Here is a 27,773-nt window from a genome sequence, read left to right on the forward strand (position 1 = left end):
GAGAGAGAGAGAGAGAGAGAGAGAGAGAGAGAGAGAGAGAGAGAGAGCGCTCTAACTACTTATGAAGCATCAATGGACTTCATTTATCTAATTAGCATTGAAACAAAGAATAATATATTAAAGGGACAGTGGAGGCTAAAGTCCTTAACCTATTTCTATTCCTATTACTGAGCCATTATTCTCCATTCCTATTTCTGATGCAGAAATAATATAGTATTTTTCCTTTGTGTTTATATTGATGGGCTGGTTTAGCCATAATTAATCTCAATGAGAACTTATGTTCCCTATAGCATCTTTACATAAATATTCAGAGGAATGTTCTGTTTCTGCCTAGACTCAATAGATCTACTTCACAAACCCAGAATGTGCCCAGCATCATGCTCAAGGGAATGGTCAAGCAATTGCTTGACTGTGTTTGTGATTGCAACACAGTATGTAAACAAAATGTGAGAATGACTAAGGCCATAAAAAGCAGAAAGAAGAAATCACTCGGCTTAAGTAAGTGTAAAGAAAGATTTTACAGAGAAACATAAGCCCAGAGCAAATGCAAAGAATTTTTTAAGCATGTAGATAACTAGGTCTTTAGTTCTTAAGAGTCATTAGAGCAGAGTTTTGGAGGACCTCTGCTCTCAAGAGATCTGGGCTTTGTTTATTCTATTTATTGTAAACCACAGGTACAGGAAAGGTATTTGCATTGCTAATCATCCTATTCCAGAATCTGCTGACATTTTAGTGCTATGCATGAGATATGTGGGTGAGTCAATTTTTAATCACTATTTGTTTGTCTAGACTTAGTTACAGGACCAAGAGACAAGTGCCTGATTGGTTAGTCTATTAGCAAATCAGCATTTTGTAAAATGAAACTTCAATACAGAATGTTAATGTATGGTCTTGTATTAATGTTATTAAGGAACAGAAATAAAATGCAATTTTAAAAAATATGGATAAAAGGACATTTCATTATGTGGTCATGGTGCTTGATAAATAAATAATTATCAAATAAGGAAAGTTAAGTTAAGCATGGTAGAAATAGTATGCATGACAGTAAGACTGAATTCATTTAAAAACCATCAAACGTTCTCTAAAGTTTTAGTCATAAAAATGATAAACATCTAGGATATAATTATTGTTAACCATATTTAGATATTGCATAATATATAATATATGAAAACACATTTTATTCTATTAATATGCATAATTATATTTTTAAGTTTAAGGTAAATTTAACTTAAATGAAAATTATAAGAAAGAATAAGATTAGACATTGCTTCACTGAAATGTATTATGTTTCTGGGTCAAGAGACATTTTTTTCCCCAAAGAACTTTTAAACACAGACAAAAAAGAAATAAATTCTTTAAATTAAGAAAATATATCATTTATTCTTGTATCTAAGATTTCTAAGGCTTCTTGATGGACATTTTATTGGAATATTTTAAATTCATGATGATACCACAAAAAAAAAATAAATCCTGAGACAAGCAATTTATACTAGAAAAAAATCTAGCCCTAGATAGGTCATTTTCCAGAGTTCAGTAATAGAAGTTGTAAAATTGAAAAACAAAGTGAATGTGTTCTTCCCATTTGAACTGATCTGACCTGAACATAATATATAGAATGCAAAGTTTGGTGAAGGTAGAAAGGCCCAGAAAAGCCTTGAAAATCCTACTTAGCAGCCTTAGTCTCTCTCATAGCCCCTTAAAAACACAATAATTCCTACCTAGTTACTCTTCCATAAATATATCTTTAGTAGTTGCTTGAATGTGTGGAGGCTTGCCCACTGTATGTCCTTGCTGCCTCAATGTACTCTTGTTACCAAAACTCTCACCCTTTTTGATTAGGGCTAGTTTATACCAAATGGCCTGCTCTCCCATGATATTCATTCCTTAGCAATGTTTTAAGTAGATAATCATTATCTAATTAAATCTGTGGATGGCTATATTTTTAAATACAGAAACTATAAAATCCTCAGAGTCTGAGATTATGGCTTTCATATTTTTTCTTTACAATGATAATTTTATTATCTTACAATTACTGGAAGAGATACAAGAGCATCATTTTGTTATAGCAACAGTGAGTTTGAATTTAAAATATAATTATTTATAGAGATAAATATTATGGCACTAAAAAATCAAACCAATAGGTGAATGAGTACATTATAATATGAAGTGGTTTACTATCATCTGCAGCTAGGCAACAACACCAGAATTTTCATTCATAAAGAAAAATTAAAGTACATCCCAGATGACACCATTATGCTATAAAATCAAAGTTTAGTGTTTTCCCTTTAATGATTTGAGATAAGCACATTGACCTTAATAAGTTATATATATATATATATATATATATATATATATATGTGTGTGTGTGTGTGTGTGTATGCATGTGTGTGTTTGTATATATGTGTATGTATGTATGTATGTATGTATGTATGTATGTATGTATTAGAGGCACACAGAATAGGCAAGACTTAAAAGAGACTTGTAAATAGAATCAGCATAGAGCTCAGAGGGTAGATCAAGATGCATCCTTGGACATGATATAATAAGCAAAACTTTTCTTCAGGATCAATCTGTGAAATGTTAACTCCCTAAGTCAAAATAAAACCTGAAGCTGAGACAGTGATTAATAAGTTTTAACATCCCACTGTCAAAAAACTCAAGCACCTTAGCATTTTAACAGCCAACTGCTCTAAGCACCAAGCCTTCAAATCAAAATAAGTGAAGTTTTAAAGAAAGAAAAATAAACAGTCTGTGAAGTTTTCTATACCACATTTTACTAACTATACTCCAAACCTCTATTGAATATAACTTAAGTAGGAAAAGCTCCATGAACTGATAATTCATAAAGGAAGATCTGGGGGATAGGTTTTGGATAAAATGGAGAATCAAAAGTGCTTTCTAGTCCCAAACCTCCTCCTGCATGTATATCTGGAAGATCAGAAGTCCTGTCTATCTTTTCTAAGATCATAGAACATGGAATGTATGCTGTGGAAGAACATCACTCTCAAGGAAAACAAAACACAAACAGAACAATGACAAAACAAACAAACAAGAGCCAGAGTAAATAAGAATTCTAGAATGTTCTAAACAACCTCTTTTAAAATTCATGAAACCATGCCTCTTCTTGTCTCCCCCGCACCCCTTGGCTGACTTTTCAGAGTTAAAGGACAGATTTCTGTGGCAACACTTGGCAGAACATGGCATGAATCGGACATTCAAGTATTAGCTATGGTATTTTCTTAGTCTGGGACTTTATGAAAACTCAATCTTTCTCTGTAAACCTTTGACATTGATGATGTTAGCTATTTTTAGATTGGCATATACATTTGTATATGCATACATATATACATACACATATATGAAACACTTAGAAGGAATTAACAAGTGTCAAGTGGTTGCCTATTATATGTTAGACACTTTAATTTAGCCTTTTCCTTCAGGTACTTTATAGCACCCATTGGCTCCATGCCTGGAAAATACAAGGTGTTCAATTATGAGTTCCTGTCCATTTTTCTGAACTCACAAGGCACTCCATTATATTACTATAACATGCTAATTGTTAGCCAAATTCTTATTTAAAGCCAAATTCTGCCTCTTTCAAACGTCTGCCTAATTATAAATCTCTGTGACAACATGAGACCATGCCACTCCCTTTTCTATGAAAGTCTTTCAAATATGTGTGAGCATGAAGGATGCTTCCCTTCCCCTCTATCCGGAACAACACACCCACTCTTTCAATTTTTATTTTGAGACCTGATTTCTGGAAATACAGTGTCCCAGTTGCTTATTATAGACACATTCTGGTCTGTCATTGGACCCTTAAATCTCATGCCTTTATCTGAACATGATTGTTATAATGCAGTACAAGAAGGGATGCTAATCCTTGTGCTAATTCATCATGGGCCACTGAGATGGACCATAATTTTTGGAATCAGTTAGCTTGTCACAATATGTGAATTATTTCATATGCACAATCTGTGGAGTAGGAGACTTTTATAATAAAATAATTCAGTATTAGTAAACTATGGCAAGTATTTTTATTTGCTATGATATTACCATCCTTAAATTTTCATTTTTGTTAGCCACAAAAAATAAGCATGGATTCAACACCAAGAATGCAGAGGGAAAAAATCGAACTTAATTATGTGCACTGATGAACTTTTTATGAATTCTTCAGTATGAGTCTTCAGAAAGTCCTGATTTTACGTTCTCCAACTACTGATGAATGACCCCAAGAAAGCCAGTTAACCTTTTAGTATCTTAGCACCCTCATCAGCAAACTGCAAACAGCCTACTGCTTCACAAGGATAGAGAGGCTCTCTCAATTAAAAAGACAAATTGTACATAAAGATATGAGACACTATGGCAAAAGGTGCCTTATAAATCTTGAATGAAGGAGTCAAAGGTTGACAAGGTGAAGCTATCCTACTCAAAAGATTAAAAGATCTAAGCTATTTGGAAAACACTATGGAGCCATTTAGCACATACTTCGGTTATTAGCATAGTCCCTGCGTCTTGGCTTCCTCTCTGCTCACTACACTCACCATGGCCCCAGTGTACCTACTGCTTATTCTTCTGCTCCAAGCCTTGATTGTTCTGCAGGAGGCAGCTTCTCTCCAGCTACTGCTTTCTTTCCATTGGCACTGCTTGCTTTTTAATCTGTGCCTTCTTAATTCTTAGAAAAAAATTGGATAATTACCCCACAACCGGTAAATCTTTCCCAGAGCCTATACCATGGAGAGTAATCAAGTGGTCACTGTTTCTACTGCTGTCTTACTAACACAGAATGGGAACAGAGGACAAACCACCCAGCTTATTCACAGATCATTGACATACACAAAGTCCTTTACCTGAGAGGCAGTTCATTCAGTTGGAATATCTCAGGTGACACTTGACTTTATATTTTAATCACCAGAATGGCTCTCTAAATAAATCCCTGCAAATGAAAATGAAGCTCCTTCTCTTGATTCTGATGTGATGCAATTATAATCTGCAAACAAAAGACTAAGCCAAGTTCTTTAGGCAACTGCATCTCTTGGAAAGGCAACTATGTATTTGACCTCAAAAGCCTTAAGTACAGTTTCTCATTTGGAAGCTTAACTTATTGTTTGCTGCATCTAATAAGGAACTTTAAAGCACTTCAGTTACCATTTAGTCCATTCTAATATTGTTATGTTTAAAATAGTTTACTGCTATTTCCATTCTCTGATAACCTCTGCTTGATATATGACTGCACCAGCAGAATGTACACTTTGTAGGATACAAAGCACACTTCCCACGTGAAAGCATCCTGAAGCTACACACATTCAAGAGAGCAGCTACCACAAATGTTTGACAAAAAAAAATTTCTCTTCATAGTTTGTCAAAATTTTGATACTGAATATTTTACAAATTAAAATGGGGATGCTTGTATTAGAGTCTCTTATAACCTATATTAAGTGGTCTTTTTTTCATTGAGGTCATACCTTCAAAGAGGATTGCCTAACTTCTTCCTCTCTCGGCTTAGTCTCAGGCAATGGGACAATGGGACAGCAAATATGGGTCTAGAATTCTCAAAACAGAAAATAAATTTCTTCTTCATAAACATTTTTTATTATAAAGGGAGATTACAAACATGGTACATTCACAGTCTGCATTTTCAGTTTGAAATTATAAGCTTTTTGAGTCCTCTTTACAATGATTAGTAAAGGCATCCTTTGATGCTTACTATAACTTGAGTAACTAACTGAGATAAGCTAAGTAAGCACAGAAAAACAAAACAAAACAAAACAAAACAATACAGAAAACCAGGAAGATTGCAAGCTTCTACAGACTAATATAAGACCACCCCAAAATGACTAGGACCAACATAGCTAACCAGAAAAAAAACATTAATGTCCTTTGCTTCACTATAATGGTGGTCTTGAATCATTAATCATGCAAAACCTCCTTCTCCTATCATTCATCTGACTCTTGTCACATCAGACAACCCAACATGTGACTAACCTTTCCTCTGGGAGGAAATTTCAATACATTTTTTTGTTTCTCTTGACTCATTTCCACCTTAATTCATAAAAATAATGTTCTCTATTAAAGTCTTCACACATATAAACAAACACACACCACACACACAAACACACACACACACACAAACACACACACACACACACACACACACATACACACCACACACTACGTAGTTCCTGGGTCCCTAGACTTTCCAACATTGAAACCACTACTGGACTACCCAACCTGCATCATGTATGCCAATCTAGTAAATCCCCTTGGTGATATATATTCATTCTATTGGTTTTGTTCCTGGAGATAAATCTCACTTATAACTGAGACTCTGACATTCATGGAGGGATAATCTGAGAAGAACCATTGAAGGTCATTAGGGCTAAATAAATATAGGACATAAACTTCACCACCTATGCATTAGGTCTTTATACTTGTGTGTATGTATCCCTGTTATAATCTCCAAAGTTTTACTGCAAGTATCATGATGTTTCTGACTAAAAAAATCATTTCATGAAATAGAAGATGTATGTATCACAGATTCAATGAGACGCTATGGAGAACACTAGTTAAAAAAGTAAATAGTTAAAGAATTGTTGAACTTTTTTCTGACTAAAACATACTTTATATAAGAGAACTCATTCTTTGTTTATAAAGTTTACTTATATGTTTATCTGACAAATACTTGCAGTGCTGCCACTATATGATATGACATTGGGTAGATGCTAAAATTCTATCTGACATAGATATACCTAATCCTAGCATTAATTATTTAGGAACCTCAAAGAAATGAAGCATATTTAATTCCTATACTGGAAATCCTAGAAAGAAACACAGGCTATTTGAATATCCATGATGGAAACTCACTAAGATATGGATGTTAGGTGGGTTTCTCTTTTAAAAATTACTTTAATGGAGTCTCAAAAATTGACTAGAATTTTTACCTCCCTCTCTATCTCTCCACTCCTCCTCTTTCTGTCTCTCTTTGTCTCTCTGTCTCTGTCTCTCTGTCTCTGTCTGTCTCTTTGTCTCTGTCTCTCTCTCTCTCTGTCTCTCTCTCTGTCTCTGTCTCTCTGTCTCTCTGTCTCTCTGTCTCTCTGTCTCTCTCTCTGTCTCTCTCTCTCTCTCTCTGTGTGTGTGTGTGTGTGTGTGTGTGTGTGTGTGTGTGTGTACATCAGTGTTTTATAGAGGAGGCAAGAGAGTGGAGGAAAATATAATAAGGTAAGGGTGCTGATTTCAGAAATATAGCTATCTACAATCTGAAGGTTACTGTGATGTAATTTCAGATAGGACAATAAGACTCATGGGTAAAGTACTTACCATAAAAGAACTGTGAGATTTTTTTCTAAGAGTTTCCTACTTAATCCAAAGAACAATTTTAAGAAGGAGAGCACCTAAGTGTCTTCAGCAATAGGTCCTTACCATCAGTATGTGTAAAGCAACCAACAGCTTTGATAGCCTGGAATATTTGGGAATTCCCAAGAGCCCCTTTGGCCAACAATATAACAAGTACCCAGATTTCTTGCACTGGATGCTTCACTTGGTGGCATATTATGTCTAGTTGAGACATTTTTTCCTCATTATTTGGTAACTCCATTTTTTATTCCTTTCATATGTATGTATGCACGTACCTTAGGTAGCTTCTACAATAGCAGATTTCCAAATACGTTCCCTCCAATGGTTCTAAGTGGTAGGTGTCTCTCTCACCCGTGGCACTCTATATTTAATCCTCCTGCTCAATTCTCCCCTGTGTCTCTCCATAACAATATAATCTACTTCCTCATCCTAGGAGTCCTCCTCCTCCTGAGTCCCTTCTTGTGTTCCTAACCCTGGTTACATGTTTTAGAAGCTATATTTGCTAGTGCATCTGATTACCATCCTTTCAGTACTTCTTTTCAGTGTCTTGTTGAGGCATCAATGATTTTTTTTTTTAGTGAATGTTTCCCAGTGCTTCCATAAAATTATCTCTTTCAGACTCTTGAACCAACCCTCACATATTCTGTAGGACCTTTGCACATTTTTAACTATTGGCTGCCTGTTATAAACAACAACCAAGTATGTGACTTGCAGTGTAAGTTCTTTGAATACACAATATTCACGCAGAACTGAAATACTGAAAAATCACTGTAAAAATGTCATAATCTCTGTGATTACCACGATAGCTGGTGGCTACAATATTGAAATGGAAAAGAAAGAAGAGAAGTAGCTGAGCAAAAGTATGTAAGTTATCTCTGTCTAAGGGCTGTCAGACACCAGGAGCCACAACAGGCATGAGTACCCTCGTGTGTGTGTGGGGGGGTATGTGTGTATGTGTGTGTGTGTGTGTACGCACACACACACGTGCATACACACATGTGTGCATGTGTGTTTATAAGAGAGAAAGAGAAGGGAGTCTTTATCACCCTCTCTGCCTCCCTTTTTCTCTCTCTCTCAAACCATCTATTCTTCTAAGCAAATACAACATTGACTTGTTTTAAACTACTTCTGTCAACATTCAACAATGTATTTTGATTTTTAGGTAGGATTATATAAAATAGATACCATTTGATGAGGCCTATATTTACAAAAACAAATACCTCAAGTTTTACAGCTTTCATTACATACTTTAATGAACTATTTTATAGTGAATGGGCACAAATTAGAGATCAAGAGAAATAATTATAGTGTTTCCGAATGCAAGAATTTTAACGTTTTATCTTTAAACTCCTGACCTTTAAATCATGCTCTATGTGACCAAAGAGAGACCTTTAAAATTGACTCAGTTTCATGCAAAATTATCATAGAGTTTAATTCAATCCATTTCTTTGAAAGGAAATATGATGTTCTACTTTAAATTAAAACTAACAAAATACAGAGGGCTCTAAACATTCAAAAGGATTTTATGTGATTGTTCTCTAATGTTTGGTTTCCAGAATTAAAAAGATAGCCCATTGCAAGATCATTGTTTTATTTTAAATCCTCACATGTAACAATAATTAAAGAAAAAGAAGCCACAATTTGTTCAAGTGGTAGGTACATATAAGGCTTGGAAGGCAAACAGAAAAGGGGAGGGGAAATGATACAATTACAATTTCAAAAAAAATCTTGTTATATGCTAATAACAAGTGAAAACCTATTCTACTTTCCAGAGCAAAGAATCCTATGGTGAAATGGGATTGTTTCCCAAATTGTTCTTGTTTTAAGGCTAACCTAAGCAAAAACCTTCAACTGAACACACAATAGAACAGTTTATATGCTTGAGTCCCCAAAGCTTTAAAGTCATTTTTTGCGTGTTCTTGGAAACCTAATACATCCATTCTTTAAATGTATTTCCAATCCAAGACACTTTTCCTGGTGAATACATTATAATTCATGAAATTAAAGATATTTTTTAAATGAACTTCCTTCATAACTCCTATTACTGGCAACAATGAGATATTATTAGTAGTCATTATATATCTAATAGTATTCTCTTACAATCAATAGGACTGTGGGGATGGTTCAGAGGGTAAAAGCCCTTCCTTGGCAAGCATGGGGACTTGGGTTAAAATCCAGAAATCAATCTGGTGGTTTCTTAGAAAATTGGGAATAGTTCTACCTGAAGACCCAGCTATATTGCTCCTGGGCATATAACCAAAAGATGCTCCACCATACCACAAGGACATGTACACTCCTATGTTCATAGCAACTTTCTTCATATTAGCCAGAAACTGGAAACAACCCAGATGTCCCTCAAACAATGCATACTGAAAATGTGGTTCATTTACACAATGGAATTAAAAACAAGGACATAATGAAGTTTTCAGGCAGATGACTAGAACTATAATCATCCTGAGTGATGTAACCTAGAGCCAAAGGAACATATATAGTATGTATTTAGTGATACGTGGTTATTAGTCATAAAGTACAGAATACCCATGGTACACTCCATAGACCCAAATTAGCTTAGCAAGAAGGAAAGCCCAAGCAAGGCTGCTTGAATCACACTTAGAAGGAAGAACAAAATAGTCATGAGAGACAGAGGTAAACTGGGTGGGAGAGGGAGGAAGGGGAACAGGGGGCAGTATCAGGTGTTGAGAGAACCAGAAGAGAAGCCCAAAGAACAAGGAGAATGAATGGAAATCTGCAGCTGCCAGGAATTGGGGTTGAGGAAATTCCTAGGTAGTCCCAGAGACCTGAAATAAGAGAGTTCCCCAGTAGTCAACGAGGATGACCTTAACTGAGATGCCTAACAGTGGAGACATGGAACCTGAAGAGGACACCTCTTGTAACAAGGCAGGACCCCAGTGAAGGGATAAGGACACCAATCCAAGCACAAAATTTGTGGCCCAAAATCTGTGGTTCAAAATTTGTCCTGACTACAAGAAAGGAAGGGACAAAGATGGAGCATACACTGAAGGAATGGCCACCCAATAACAGGTCTCAACACAAAACCCATCCCTTGAGCAAGCACCAGTCCTTGACATTAATGATACTCTGTTTTCCTTTCAGACAGAAGCCTAGCAGAACTATCCTCTGAGAGCCTCTACCAAGCAACTGACTGATACAGATGCAGATACACACAGCCAAATATTGGATGGAGGTCTGAGACTCATATGGATAGATTTTGAGGAAGAATTGAAGGGCCTCAATAGGATGGAAACCCCACAGGAAGACCAACAGAGTCAAGTAACCTAAACCCATGGGAGTTCTTAGAGACTGAGCCACCAAATAAAGAACATACACAGACGAACAAAGCCCCCAGCACACATGTAGCAGACATACAGCTCAGTCTCCATGTGTGTGTCCCCACAACTGGAGCTGGAGTGGGAGCTGTCCCTAAACTTGGTATCCATTTCCCAACAGGATTGTCTTGTCTAACTTCAGTGGGAGAGGATGAGCCTAAACTGGCAGAGGCTTGATGTCCCAGGTCAGGGGAATACTCAGAAGGGGCTCCACCCTCTTAGAGCAGAGAAGAGGGGTGATGGGAGAGAAACTCTGTGAGGGAGGAACATGAGGTAGGTAGCATTTTAGATGTAAAATAAATAAGTAGATAGATAGATAGATAGATAGATAGATAGATAGATAGATAGATAGATAGAGATTTAAAATTTAAAATATCCGAAGCACTAATGTAAAAGGTTCAGCATGTGGCAAGTTCTTTTAATCCTAGAGCCATGTGGGTGCAGAAAGCTTGCTTTACCAGACAGCCTAAGCAAAAGAGCAAGGTTCCAGTTCAAGTTTCAAGACAAAAGGCAAAGAATGATAGAAGTCTCCCAATGTCCTGCTATGGTCTCTCAACATGCGTAATGGTATGCGTAAGTATACCACCCATATACTCACATACATGTAGGCCCTGCATACACACAACCACAAATAAAAAGTAAATTAATTAAATTGGGTGCACATTGATTATATAGAATGGTTGGTGATTTGTATTTACTTATATAAATATAAATGCTCACTCATTTACATTTATATAGTTCTGTATTAGAAGATATTAGAGTTGTAATTCTTCATTAATTTATAACTTTCATTTCTCTTCCAATAACATGTAAGATATTTATTTTCCAATATTAATTCTAAACATTGGCTTCATTTTATCTATCATTAGTTTGTGTGTTATATATAAACTTTTGCACAGGAGTATAATAATAGACATACATGCAAAGGCCAAAGGAACCTATGAGGTATCCTTATAAATTAATCTGTCCTATTTCTTTGAGATATGTGTGGGTTTCTTACACATACATACACACATACACCCAAACACAAACACAGATACACACACACACACACACACACACATATATGTATGTATGTATATGTTTACATACATATGCATATATATATATATAAATTTCCACTCTATGTTTCAGCTAGGTGAGCTAGCTTACTTGGCTCAGAGAACATTCTGTGTCCACCCACCCCAGTGAGGTTTAGTCAGATTTTACATGGGTTCAGTGGATCTTAACTCGAGTCCTCCTGGTGATTAATAATTTTGACACAGACAGAAAAATTTTATACATAGTTTATTAAATATTAATTTAAATAGAGAAGAAATCAATTTAAGACATCATTAAATATCTCAATTAAAATAAGATTTTTTCTTTTATTTCCTTTGTGAAATTTGTGAAGAATATAAAGATTTTGACTTAATATATACTTTCAGATTTCATGTTACTTAACATCTGAAGGAAAAAAGTATATTTTCCTAAGCCAAGTATAAACTGCATAGTCTTTTCAATGTAATGCAAGTTCCATGATTAGATTTTGTAGAAAATCAAGTTTCAATTTAAAAGCCAGCTTTAAATACATACATACAAAATTGCATATGCATTATGCTCAATGATCTTAGAAAAAGCCTGCAGAAACTCTCAAAGCTATGAAAATTACATTTAACCTAGAGTGTCTGCTTTGACCCAAGTGCCAAGTTATAATTTTATTCTCTCCACTCGTTCAGTGTTCCTGTCTCACCCAGCTATGAGATCACCACCAAATCAGGAAAAAGCCCCCATTTCACCACAAAGTCAGTTGAGTTGTCCATGTACTCCCAATGCATTGAACTTACGAAAACAGAGGACAGCATCTTATTCTTGTTCTCATTTGCACTCCTTGAGTGCATAGTTGATTTGAACTTAATGACTGAAGATTCTGAATATCTGGATTTTGGATTTTACATCATCCTTCATTAATCTGTCACGATTAATGACACGGAAGAAAAACATAAACCATGCTACTCAAGAAAAATAGTTAAATACAAATAGATAGATATTATAGTCTTATTTATTTAACACATTTAAATATGCAACTTTTCTGTTATATAAATTTTTCAGGGAAAAAATAGGATTTTCATGTATTCTCTTATTTTATTTTCCAAACAAAATTTATGCACACACACACATGCATGCACTCATGCACCACAAAAACATTTTCCATAATCTTTCAGTAAATATAGGAACATAACACATGAGAGAAAATATATGATGCGATTGATTTTCCATTTAGCGATACTTTCCTTTCAGATTGTTGTGTTCATCTTTAAATAAGACTTTTCTCACTTTATTTCACCCAATCTCCCTCAACTAAGTCATTCTGTTTGATATGCAATGAGGGACAAAGTAAAGACAGGTAGACACTGTTAGCCATTTTTAAACAAACGATATCATGAGCCATTTTCTCATCCATATAAAGACTTTGTAAGTTTTCTGTTCATGTTTTAAAATTAATCTTAAATGGAGGATTTTACTTACTCTTGCTATATAACCTCAACTTCACCTAGATACCTAGTCATAGTATCAGATGTATGCAGAGGATACAGGAAATGCAGACAACTGTAAAGTCCACTCTCGTGATGGTGGATTTCTTTCTAGTCATCTTTGAGAAACTAAAGAACAATGAAGAGTACACACTAAAGCCTGACATATGGTGCAAAGTAAATAATTTAGAATTTTGTTTTCTTAAGTCGAATATGAATAGTTGTTTGTCCTTATTCAGGGTTGCTACGGTATAGGTCAAATCAAACACTAGGTACAACTCAAAAATCTTTCATTATTTATTCCAACAAAATAACAAAGCTAAGTCTTAATTCAGTAAGCTGGTCAGCATGTTTCTCTGAGGTTCATCTTCTCTGCCTTTCTACTTCACAAGTCATTAAGCTGTAGAGGAATATATGTAGGATAAAAAAGAAAACTATCAGTCATTAGCCAGCTCTGAATAGGTGAATCTAACAGCTTGTTTCCCAGAGAGTAGTAGTAGAAAGCAGCAGCAGCATATATGGAGACTTACATGTATATCCCGATAAAGAGGATAGTGGAAGGCCCGAGATGGCTCAGTGGAATCACTTGCTGTAAAAGCAAGCGGACCTGAGTTCAAATCTCCCCAAACCTATGTAAAAGGTAAGGTTGCTTTCTGTTTCTCTAACCTTAGTGCTGTAAAGCAGAGTTGGGCAGTTCTTAAGAGCACAGCCAGTGTAAGTATGCTTCAAATAAACTGGGGTACAGTACAGGAATACACCAAATGTCCTCTGCTTGACTCCATTCATGTGTGAAGGAGCACACACACACACACACACACACACACGCTTACATCACAACCATACACACATAACATAACCAATGTTTTTAAAACATAGCAGAATGCCCATACTATTAGGAAGCACTAATTACAAGTGTATGAATTTCAAAGGCTATATACTTTCTTATAGTCCACCCCACCCCAACATGATCTTGACTCGTATTCATTAATCATCAGTTAAGAAAAAGCCTTATAGATTTGCCTACATCAAATCTGGATGGAGCCATTTTCCAAATTAAGATTCTACTTGCAAATATTTGTGTCAGGATACAAAACCAAACAGCACATCAGGATCTTGTGTCCCATGGTAAAGAATTAGACCAGGGGCCTATGGTAACAAATAGGAGTAGGGGCAGTTTATCAAGACAGCAAGAATGGAGGTGGGTTAGCAAGCTGAGAGTAAAGCCCCCAAAGCCCTGTATCATGTCTAGAAACCGTCACCAGGTTGTAATAGGATATTTAGGACAACTTGAATTTGTGTTCCCACATCATGCTCCTTCATATCTGGCTTCAGAAAGAAAACTATCTCATATTTCCTTATTTCCATAAATAAAAGAAGAAATAAATTCAAAGGCTATGTTTGAATTTAAGGACAGGTTATTTTATTTAGTAAAAGATAAATCTTTTCTAAGTAGTTCTTTTCTGACAGAAATCCTTAGGTGACATTGTTTCTTATGCATTCAAATATCTATTGTTTGGTCAAATATATGATTAAAGCAGGTTGTACTTTTAAGTTTGGCACATGCTTATAAGAGTATGCATTTCCTATTCTCTAATATACATATTTTCTAAGATAGTATCTAATGGAATCTCTGGTGTGTTCATATGTGTGTGTGATACACTTCTTACAAGTTATTTATGAATAGAATTGGAAGCATATTAATCTCATAAAAATTATACTTACTTTCTCAAAGCAATTATTTGTAAATTAGAATATCTATACCTAGATAATACACCTATAGATAGGGAAGTAGAGAGATGCTGTTATCCGAAAACATGTCTGTGTATCAATTTATTTATTTTCATATATAATGATTAAGATTTGAAGTTTTGTGGTAATAGTACATGTGGGTCCAATGAATTAGTGACATTGTTATTATTCTAGGTCAAAACACTAAGCATTAGGTTTATTGATTTATAATCCTAATGTAGATTATTTTTAAACAATGTGCATACAGCTAAATGAAGCCACAGATTTCAGCTAGAGATAAAGTACATTACGAATGCAGTACATACCCCAATGTTTTACAAATAGTTGACAATTAATAGCCTTTTGCTAGCATGGATATATTTTTAAAAAGAAAAATAAATTTGAGATATAAAAGCTGGTAGGTCAGGCACCTTTCTAGTAGAGCTAAACGATCGAATGTCTACGGAAGCCTCGAAGACCAATGGGATGACAAAGGAGGAGAAGCTGGCCAGAATTCTAATGAGGTTGGAGGTCTGCTGGTTCACTCCCATTACTCGCTACACCACAGCTCATATGACTTGTTTTAGAGAGTTCACAAAGTGTAAGACAATAACACAAAATCTGTGATTTTTATGCCTTGCTGCTTTCTATTTTATGCCGTAACCTTGTGGTGGTGATAAAGTACAGAGTAAGTAAGTTTTAGAAATTTTTTTTTCTCACCAACTGTGTGCTGGCTTGGTGGTCAAATGTTAATAATAGTCAACTAGATTATTTTTCCTTCCAGAAAGAACTGTGAAGAAAGGAGGCTGCATAAATAGTGGGCTGCAGGAGCATCTTCTCTGTAAAGTGAGCTTCTTAAAAACAGTGCATTGAAACGTGTTTCATCAAAACTGATGCTGCCTAACGGAGAGAAAGGAAAGTCTCTCTACAGCATCCCAGTGTTTCTTAAAAGAAAATAAGAGCACAACTTCCATCCCTCTGATTCCTACTCCTCTGCCGCTTCCTCCTCCTTTTACATGTTTTATATTTTCATTCATGTATGTGAAGTATCATCTCTGGGTTCCCAGGATGGTCTTGACTCTGTATATCCAAGAAAGACCCTGAACTCTGGATATTCTGCTCTTCATGTCTTCATTACTATCCCCTTGCCCCCATTATTATCACTATCCCCCTCCAAATCCCCCCTCTCTCTCTCTCGCACACACACACACACACACACACACACACACACACACACCCCTTCTGGTTGTACTCTGCTACATGCAGAGCATCATAGCAAGGGCCTTGTGTGTGCAGGGCAAGCCTTCCACCAGCTGAATTTTACTCACAACCCATTATCAATCCAGTTTCAAAGGCCTAATTTTATTTTCTTTTTGAGAAGGGGACTAGAAGGAGTACTTCAGTCATACTAAAAGAAGTCACTCTTACCTATTTACAGGAGAAAGATAGAAATTCTAAGGTGAAAATCAAGTACCAGAGAATCTCCCGGGTGCAAGTGAGTGAAATCCCTGTCCAGCCAGGTACTAGAAGCCAACTGGAATGTTTCTCACAATAATAAATAGGTAAAGGCTCTCTCTAGTCTTTGTGTGTCAAGTAGCTGGTTCAAATCTGCTGGTTGCTCATCACTCTCTGACATTCAAGTCACAAGACAAGGGTGGCTATGTTCTGTCAGCTAACCTGGGTCCAAAGGGGCGTGCAGAGACTGAAGTCCCAACCATGGAGCCTGCATGGGCCTGACCTAATCCTCTGTGCATATGTTACAAATTGTGCGGTTTGGTATCCTTGTGGGATTCCTAACAGTGGGAGCAGGAGCTGACTCTGATTCTGTTGCCTGCCTTTGGGAACTTTTCTCCCTACTGGATTGCAATGATAGATGAACAAAATATGTTAATAAGTAAGTGAAAAGAAAATGATTAGAATTACTTTTAATAAAACATGAAATTAAAGATGTATGTGTGTTAAGCTCAGAATTTATATAACAGTTATAGAGACTATATAGGAGCCGTCAATTTCTTCATAGAATCCTTGGCCTTGTTATTTTATTTTCTCAAATATATTCACTATATTAAGTTCAATATGCTTCATAAGAATTTTAGAACTATGGTTTAGAGCATGTGGCTCAAAAATTTATATATAACTTTCATATTCTAAAGGTTAAAATTTAAATAAACCCTATCATTAGTCAATTATTCTCTTATAAGAAGCTGAGGAGGAGGGTGACCCCATAGGAAGACAAGTAGTCTCAACTAATCTGAACCCCTGAGACCTCAGACACTGAGCCACCAACCAGGCAGCTTAAACCAGCCTATATGAGGCCCCTAACACAGAGACAGTAGAGAACCACCTGGTCTGGCCTTAGTGAGAGAAGATGTACCTAACCCTCAAGAAACTTGAGGACCCAGGGAGTGGGGAGGTCTGGCGGGGTGGGATTAGAGGGGTCAGGTATATCCTCTTGGGGATGGGGAAGGAGGGATGGGATAAGGAACAATCAGAGGGTAGACCAGGAGGGGGATAATGACTGGATTGTAACAAAAGATTAAATAATAATAAAAGTTACACAACTATAGTTTTACATGACATCTTTTAAAGAGCATATATGATACAGGCATGTATAGCTCTATATGTACGCAAAAACACACTTTTGGTTTTCAGTGAAATCTAGTGATGCAGCCAATCAAGTGAAGCAGATGTAAATTGGAAAACACAGTTGTCATTAAAGTAGACTCTTTACCTCAGTCACACTAATGTACATTCTGTTTCTGCTGCCTGGTGTTCAGCTTTCTCCTTCAGTGCCCCTTTGCCACAGCATCATTTACTTTCTCACTTGTGTGATCTCAAATGGTTTCTGTGCATCGCATTTCAAACAAGGAGCCAAGAACTCAAATGTTGAGAGCCACTAAGGCCAACTCTTTCTAGGATACAGGTAACCTTTGCTATGTAATTTTAATAGCTATTATATTGATGTATGCCTCTACTTGCGATTTTCCTCTAAATCTACTTTAAATTGTGTAGAGCTTCAAAAAACTTTTCATTTACCTAAATTAGGAGGTGAGACAGTATTTGCTCTCCCCATAATTCTCTCTTCAAAATGACAGGAATAAGGCAGATAATAGATGAATGACTAAAGCCACCCACTCTTATCTGATTGGTCCTCTGACTTTCTTAGTTCTCATCCTGTCAGAAATGTCCCGACTTGCAGTATGTCCTGTGCTACACACAGATAGAATCCTTTTATCAATCTAATGGAAACAGCTGTTCCTCTAAGCTGGGCTGCCCATCACTTCAGCATTTCTACTCTTATTATTTGCCCGAGGGTGCCTCTCTGTTGCTTATCTCCTGCCCACAGTCATAACCACTGCCTGGTAGAGGGATAGAACTACTGGGTCTAATAAAACAAGGCTCCCGTTGCAAATCATGACATCACAACAAAGAGTAGAGAAAGAAAGAGATGTACCCGCAGGAAGGAGAGGTCCCGGTTGTGCTCGATGCTGGTGATCTCCAGGTTGCCCATGACTACCTCGCAGTTTTCATAGTATTTGCGCAAGGCTCGGTATTGCTGTTCCAGGTCAGAGAGCGAGCTCAGTTTGTTCTCTGTTCCTGCGCACACTGAAAAGACAAAGACATACCTTAAATTATATAACATGCAGATGACTATCTTAAACAAAACAGATTACTATATGGTTTATCCCAATTCATCAAGTTATTCAAATGTGATCAAGGGTCTTAGACCACTATCACTTGAGAGATAAATTATCTCAACTTTTTATTATTTAATCACACATGCCAAGCAAAGAGAACAAAGAGTGGGTCCCATGGGAATTTCTTAATTTGTCTTTTAAGAAGATAAATTTTAAATACATTTACTGTGCTTGTACAAAAGAATGTAAAAGATGATTTAATTCCATCTAAACATATTTTTATTTGGAATTTATAGTTTACCCTATTTGCTGATAAAGTAATTATCTCCATGTAAATAAGACTGAATGATAAGAGCAACAACATTTAAAAATCATTTGTTATCTACCATAAAATAAGCCATTCTAGCACATCATGTAAGTGACATACATATGCACATGAAGCCCAACCTTAATAATACCATCTTTAAAATGTGTTAAGTGCCTTGATTTAAAATATTTTTAAAAGTATACCACAAATAAATATGTATCAAAATGCTGATATTAACAGAGTCATTCACATGCATATTCATGAGTGTTCAAAAGAATATGGTCTGCTGGTAAATATAATAATATTCCACATTTGATCAGTGTGTTATGTTTTTGTTCATATGTAAGTCCATAAGGTCCACATAGAAATGCCTGTTTTGTGTGTGTACTAGTACCTATTTTGTCTTCCACACTCAATTTTTAATATTATTTTTCAATAATACAGTACATAAATACAGTATATAAACATATCTGTACACAAATATGTTCTGGAGTGCTGAAAGAAATGCAAGTGTGAAGGCCAGATATAATGATGCTTTTTGTTATTACTGAGAATTTCATATATGTATACTATGTAATATATTTAATAGTATCATATCCGTACCCTATTTCCCATCTCAAGAACCACTGTATCTCCCATAACAAGACTTCATCCCAAATTCATACACTCTCTTTAATGTTGTTTTTTGTAGCCTTGGCATAGTTTTATTGTCACACCCTGGAGCATGGGAAACCTACAAGTGAAAATACCCTCAAATAAAAATGATTATCATTTCCTAATAGTTATGAACTTCCAGTAGTTCCTCAGTAAAGAGTGGTCCTGGAGATCATGTCTCTTATCAATGTTGGCTATTCTATATTGGCTGCCTTTGTCTTGTACAAGCAACTCCAGGTTATATGAGTTCATGAGTGTGCCAGTCATGTCAAGTCTGGAAGCATGTATTTCACGGTACTCCTTCCCCCATTTCCAAGCTCTTACATCCTATTGCTCTCCTCCACTGTGTCTGCTAAACCTTGGTGAGAGTGAGGGGTAGGGTTGTAGAAACATCCCATTCTGAGCTGAGCATGCAATTATCCTAAGCACTTTACAAATTAAACATAAACTACTAGATGGGCAATATTTTAGTTCTATTTTTATTTAAGAGAAAGTACATGGGGGTGCCAAGGAAGGGGTCTAGAAAAAGAGTGTTGTTTCTCCTGGAACTGATGTTACAACGCAAGCGGCCCCAAATGTGTCATGGGAACTGACCCCAAATTCTCTGCAAAAATGCCTAGAGCTGTAACTGCTGAGCCATTCTTAGGCCAAGAAGGCTGTATATTTAGTCATGATCTGGACCTTCAAAAAGAAGGTCTTATCCTAAAGATTGATGAGCATTGAGGTACAGGAGGAAGGATTTCAAACAACTGTGATTTACATCACTAGATTATCATTGACATAAAAGATGCTTGTGTTGGTCCCCAAGGATAAATATTATACATAGAGAGGATTAAAATTGGGTTTTTTTATATAAATCATAAAGAATTTTAACTACTTTGCCTGGTTATTGGCCTAGAAATGTTCTAGACAAAATGGGTCACTTTTGATCAATTGAACACTTTGCTGGTTCTGTAGAGAATCTCCTCTTTGAAAAACTAACAAGTTTATACAACAAATGAATTTCTGTTGATAAGTAATATTTAATACAAGTAGAAGAGAGAACACAGTTTATTCAGACAGAAAATCCTTATTGGTCAAGATCAAAGCTAGACATTTACATTGCATTATACATTTGAAGTTCATCGAGAATGCCCTTAGTCCATGATCTCTGTTTTATTGCTACCAGCAAATTTAAAAATAAATTATAAAATTAAAAATGTCTGCTGAGGAAAAGCACTTGCCTGTTTATGAAATGTAGATTTTAATTATTTTAAATATAAATGAGAATAAAGTTCGATTTTAAATCACCATGTTACTATCAAATGAAAAGTCTTCCTAAATATTTAGTGCACTCTGACCTTTGGTGTAAAATGTTAATAATAGCACTCTTGTTTTTTACTCTGATTACAATGCCTAATGATTGTTGCATCATCTCTTTTTTCTCATTAGAAAAAAAAAATAAATATCCAGCATGAAAAAGTCATTGAACTTGGATAGTTTTAAATTCATGTCTTAGTTAGAGTTACGATTGCTATGATGAAACATCATGACCAAAATGAATTGTGGGGCAGAAAGGGATTCATCAAAATATCAGGACAGGAATTCAAGCAGGGCAAGAAACTGGAGGCAAGAGCTGATGCAGAAGCCACTGCGCTCTCTACAGGTTGGCTAATCCTTACTTACTCAGCATGCTTCCTTATAGAACTCAGTACTGCAGCCCAGGAATGGCACCACTAACAATAGCTAACTAGCAACAATGTTCTAAAGGCCTGCCTAGAGTCAGACACTATGGAGGCACTTTAACTGAAGCTGACATCTCTCATATGACTATAGCTTGTGTCAGGTTGCCATAAAACAAGCCGGTACATTCTAAGCTTGTCGGAGATTATCATAAAAATATTCTGAAGAGTTTAAAATTTCATTTTTGTTAAAGCTTCTCATAATGGTCATACATGATTTCATGTAACATTATGATCCCTGCATGATATGGACAACATGCTATCAAGCTTTTGAAGGTAATAAAAACATGTGTCAATTCCCCCATCAATTAACCTTTTAGGTGAACTATTTATAGCAATATCACTCTTCTCTTGATCTAACTTTTCTATTATTCTCATGGGAATCAACATTATCATTACAGCCACATATTCTATATACATAATTATTACAAATCAATGAGGTAACTAGCCACATAAACAACCTACAACCCTCACACACACGAGAACTAACCCTCATAACCCTCCATATTATCCCACTTATCTTATTAACTATTAACCCTAAAGTGATCATATATATATATATATATATATACATATATATATATATGATAAATTATCTTTAAGGCTATATAGAGGTAGCTCAGCAGTTAAGAGCATTCACTGTCCTGTCAGAAGACCAAGGTTCAATTCCCAGAACCCATATATTGGTTTAGCTCTAACTCAAGTTCTAGGAGGATTTTATACCATCTTGTGGCATCTGTTGATATCTTCACCCACATGGTACACTTACATAAATGCAGGCAGAACACTCACACATATAAAATAAAAATAATTACAACTTTTAAAAAATTTATCTTCAAATGATATCCATATAGATGATTTTAAAATATACACAAAACTATCTTAAAGTCCCCTCACATATAAATTAAGTTTCAACTATTCTATAAAGATCACTTGTGTTAGGTACATACATTATTCAAATACAGTTACAATAAATATGTTTAGAAATAATTCTGAAAGAAATGATGACATTCCAATAAACATAAAGTCACATTCATCACAATACTTTACTCCAGACACTCTCTCACCTGAAACTTCCTACTATATACTGTTCAATTAAGGAAATGTTTTTATCACAGTAAGGCTTTTCTTTATATTTAGCTTTGATCTGAACTGAGTAAAATCAATACTATATCAAGTATAGCTTTTATCTTGAAAGACAGACTTGGTTTTTAAGGAATTAGTTCAGATGGAAGCATAAAAATCATTTGGAGTTCTCTTCATGAAGCTCTTATTGAATGCCTCACAACTTTCATTTGTCAATCGATTTTACAATCAGGCAATGTATACAAGACAATGCTTAAGCCATCAAGTCTCATTGATTTCACAAAGCTGTTTATCAAAGCAGAATTGAAAAATATTCTTCAGCAGCTCAAACAAGTTTAACAACATCCAACCCCCTTTGCCAACACCATTATAAAGTCTTTGAATGATAAACTCACAACACTTTAAGCTTCAGAAATCCTAAATTTATCTATACTTCCCAGAGTGTCATTCCATGTAACTGCAGGTGTCAAAATCTATATGAGTACCTAATACAATTGCCAAATATTTTATTTAGCATTCATTCAATTACAAATGTGGCTAAATCTTTGGTCATAAGGTTCTCTAAATTGAAAGCTTGTATCTGACATAATCTCTATTCAGTAAAATGGCTTGAAATTAAAAGTTTGTGATGATTTAAAAATTTGGCTAACAAAATTATTCTTATGATTCCTGGAAGGTGGAAGGTGGGACAAAATAATGAAATAAAATGTTGTCAATATGCATAATAAAATAACTCAATTTGTGACTTTATGCTTATTATGACAATGATCTCAGAACTATGTCAGTTTGCAAAAGAAGCAACCTAAAAGAAAAATCAAAAGAATTTAAATAAAAACAATTAAATGTCATATCAAACGCTTTTGATGATAAAGCAGTTAGATCAATAATTATTCAACACTTTGCCTAGAAACATAATATCAACTACTGAAATTGTCTAAGGTATTCTGTAAACACTCATGCCCTTGTGAAAGCACATAAGAAAAAATACATATATGCTGTGCATATGCTACATGTCCATAATCTGAAAAATATAGGCATGTGAATGTTTAAACATGGATTCCAATATGCAAAAATGATTTTTAAAATATCCTTTTTCCCTGAGGGATTAGGGTTCCACCTCAGTTTGTGGAGTGCTTACTTAGCATTAAAAAAAAATCCCTGGATTTGATCCCAGAACTACAGAAGGCTAGGTTTCACAACTGCAATCCCAATATTTAGGAAGTTTGAGCAGGAGAATTAGAAATTTAAAATCATTCTCACTACATGAAGCTAGCACAGGATGCATGAGATTGTCTCAAACGTGAGGTTTGTTTATCATTTGTTTGAATACTAACAAGTATTTCTTTTTCAGAAATGTCATTATAAGATAAATTATGCTGATACATATTGTTACATATTTTAAAATATATAGTTGGTGCAAATTTTAAAATACAAACGATAAAGCAATATTTAAGCTGCAGCAGACATTCAAGTGATCATTATGAGTCATATTATCGTTATGCAAAAGTGACAAACTTCATCAGCTCAGTTCAAATATATCATCGAATATGGTCAAATCTGTTACTTCTGTCATTTGATCCAGGTCGCGTCTCTCTCTGCTCTGCACTTGGGCTGCAGTCTAACTGACATCTAGAATTTTTGTAAGATTTTAAAATCCATCCATCACTTCTCCATACAGGGAACAATATACTCTTTAAAATAAACTATCCTTTTCTTTTCTCTACTAAAGCAAAATTCTTGGCCTCTGATTACATTTAATGTATGATGAGAGTTTCTTAACATGGTCTTAATGATTTTTCCACTTTAGTATTTCATAATAAAAGACTGTCAAAATAATTACACACACACACAGAGAGAGAGAGACAGAGAGAGAGAGACAGAGAGAGAGAGAGAACATTAAAAAATTCCCATGTTCAGTGAATAAAAAAAAGATGAATTCTCTCTCTCTCTCTCTCTCTCTCTCTCTCTCTCTCTCTCTCTCTCTCCCTCCCTCCCTCCCTCCCTCCCTCCCTCCCTCCCTCCCTCTCTCTCTCTTTCTCTCTCGTGTGTGTATGTATGTGTGTGTATGTATTGTGAGTACATGTACATTTGTGTGTGTGTGTGTGTGTGTGTGCGCGCGCGCGCGCACGAGCGCACACTCTCACAAGTGCCACATAAATCCAGGTATCCTGGGAGGTCAGAAGATGATGTTGTATCTGTAAAGCTGGACCTATATGCCAATCCAAATGTGGATGTTGCAATACAAACTTTGCTATTCATAATCAAATGATCTTAAAAAGCGCTGAGCTATTGCTCCAGTCTCTGGGTGATGCTTCTTTAATAGTCTATCCTAAACTAGTTTTCCCAACACAAATGTTAATCATTGTAACATATCTGCTATTTTATATTAAATCACTAGCTCTGTAGCATTTAGTGAATTAGAGATGAGTTTTAATGGACCATGTGAAACATCACTATTAATAATATGATTACACACGCTTTCATTAATGCTCTTTAGTTGTCTTCCTAATTTCAAATATATTTCATTCATTCATATTTTATAAAATTTCTATTTTAAAGATAGAAAAAATAGTAGTAATGGTCCAATTATTAGAAATCATTTTTGTCACCTATCTCTGGTTTAAATAAATTTAACTTCCCCTCATCTCTTCAGAATTCATCCTTGATCCTTTCCTTATGGCCTCCCTCCTCTAAAACACAGACCTAATTTACATTGTATTGTGTTTTCTTTGCAAGTGCTAGGCTCTTAACTTTAATGTAGGTACTGGACTTGACAAGCAATTAAAGCAAACAATTTCCACTCATCAAGGCTTGCCAAATTAGTCATCTGCCATCTGCCCCATCATCTGGTGCTCCTTGAAGTCTTGCTGTGAATCTGGATGCACTTTCTCAGAATCAGAGGGACAGTGCAAGCCTCCAAGCTGGGGGAGTGCCAGTGGGAGCTAAGTATGTAAACATTAGCAAACATCTTTCTTCCCTAGATCATCCAGCCTTCAACCATTCCCTTGTGTGTAATAAAAACTAGGCTGATCATGCTGCCTCTTCACTGAGAGACCTTTGCCATCCGCTGTAATTAAAGTGGCAGCCTAGAAGACTTTTTTTTCTGCTAGAAATAAATGAAAGAATCATAGATTTAATGTTTTTAATATGTTGTTATGCTCCCATCCCAAGGCTCCTATCTCAAGCATCAATAACAACATACATAAATAATAGATTGTACCATGTTGCTTGCACTAGACTCAGGTAACATTTCCTTTTCTTTCTTTGCATTAGATACATGTTTATTTTGATAGCACTCTTAGGCAAGTTCTAGAGATATTCAGACTCAATAGTGATGGGAAAGATAAGAAAAAAGGAAGAGGAAAATATGCCACTTAAAAATATTTATTTTATTTGTTGATATTATAGTATGATTACAACTTCTCTCCTTTCATCTTCCTCCCTCAAATGCTTTCATGTACCCCTACTCTCTTGCTTTTTGCCAAATCTATGCTCTCTTTTTACATTTTTGTTGATATATGTATATATGCATATATGTTTGTACATGTATATATATATTGTTTATATACATATAAAATATATGCATGAATATATATATTTATGTGTGTATATATGTATATAAATAACCTGCTTAGTCTATATAATGGTACTTGTATGCATATTTTCAGGACTGACAATTTGGTATTGAGTAATCCATTTGTGTGCTCCTTAACAACATGCCTGCCTAAACATGCTACTTTTTAAACCCATGCCCCTCTTCTGTAAGAAACTAAGTCAGGACTGTATATGGTTAAAACGTGGCTGTCTACAAGTCAGTAATATACCATGCTGCTGAATGAAATAATCCCAAGCCAAGGTACAGACTCTGCCATCACATTGTGGTTGTATTTTGTGCTCATTCTATGTCTGGATCAATCTTCAGAGGATGAACTTGCATAATTCAAAGTAGAAATCTTAGTTTACCCAAAATCAGAGTCATCCATCTAAGATGCATAGATCTAAGATAAGGTTGTTTATTCTTGGTGATGTAGTAGTAAGCAAGAAACACTTCTTCATGTCAATATAAACCCTGACAATGAAATGAACTTTGGAGAGGGGGGTGAACTCGGTGGCATTTTGCCTAAGAACATTTACTGTATCTTCTGAATATTTACATCTAAAATCCAGTCTATGGCAGCTTTCTAACAAAATAGTTTAGACTGTTTTCAAGCAGAGATTTTTTTGTTTTATTTCTCAAGTAAACAAAAAGCACAAACTACTTACATGAAATTAACATATACTGCATCATAAAATTATATCAGATTGTTTAAGTTGTTTTATGATTATCTAAAGTCTGCTAGTCAAGATGAGAATCTAAAATCTCCATTATTCTTATTTTTCTGAAAATGATTTTGTTGACTAGTGAGTAAGAAATTACATTTAGAAAATAACAATGCTTCAAAGTACAGTAACCTTGGGTTTCTAAGGATAAATTGAAATTGGAAATTTAATGAGAAGCTCTCCACCATAGGGCACCCTCAGCCATATATATCTGTGTGTGTTCTGTCATACATTTATTTGATAAATTTTGACCAGGCAAATATTTAAGCTATGAATGGAAAGTATAATAGATATAGAACATTCATTATCTGTATAATAATTTACATTATAATAGAAAATCTACATTACATTTTGGTAGAGTAATTGTATTCAATTTATTTAAGATCTATTAAAGTTAAAATTCCTGTCTTTGACTTATTACCATTGGACAATATACAAACTAGATGCAGAAATTCAGCTTAACCCTAAAAAAACATAGAGAATACCTCTCCACCAATATACCCAAAATATGTATCATTTCATAGAATAGAAATAGCTATCATTAATAACAATCCATATTTTAGGAAATAATTCTGCACAATTATAGTAAATGGTTATACCCCTAGAAAAAGAGTTATAGGCAATTGATATCTGCTGATATAGGAAGAATCAATCTTCTTCAGTGACAGGCACCCTTGGGCTAATATAATCTCAAGTAGTCATTCCTAAACACATATGTACATGTATCAATGATAAAGAAGGGATCATGAATTTGAGAGGGAGTAGGAATGCATCAGAGGACTTTTAGTAGGGAGAGAGTGGGTAGAAGTAGAGTAAAGCATTAGTCAGGTAGGAAATTCTGAAAATTAAAAAATTATACTTGCATACATCACAATAATTATCTACACTTAGCTGATCCTGCTATCTCTACTTACTTGTCTGAACTCACAAGTCAATATTGTCTGGGGGTACACATACTCACTTATAATGTCTGAGATCCGGAGTTCAATCCCTACTCACAAAAGAAAGAAATCAATTATATGTGAATAAAAACACAATGCATTGGGCATTCTTCTCTAAGCCACTGCCTTCAAGACTTATTGTGAAATGAGCTCTTATTAAAGTAA

The 27,773-nt window shown here is 35.3% G+C and overlaps 1 protein-coding gene across 2 annotated transcripts in view; it reads right to left on the reverse strand.

Moving 5' to 3' along the window:
• Positions 1-27,773, reverse strand: part of Erbb4 (erb-b2 receptor tyrosine kinase 4) — a 983,956-nt gene that overhangs the window by 605,959 nt on the left and 350,224 nt on the right. For both annotated transcript variants that reach the window (XM_028765623.1, XM_028765622.1), the window contains exon 2: positions 18,396-18,547. In XM_028765623.1, the coding sequence (XP_028621456.1) occupies positions 18,396-18,547 (152 nt within the window). The remainder of the gene's footprint in view (positions 1-18,395; positions 18,548-27,773) is intronic.

Source organism: Grammomys surdaster, unplaced genomic scaffold (assembly GCF_004785775.1).
Source record: "Grammomys surdaster isolate TR1022 unplaced genomic scaffold, NIH_TR_1.0 165, whole genome shotgun sequence".
Classification (NCBI taxonomy): domain Eukaryota; kingdom Metazoa; phylum Chordata; class Mammalia; order Rodentia; family Muridae; genus Grammomys; species Grammomys surdaster.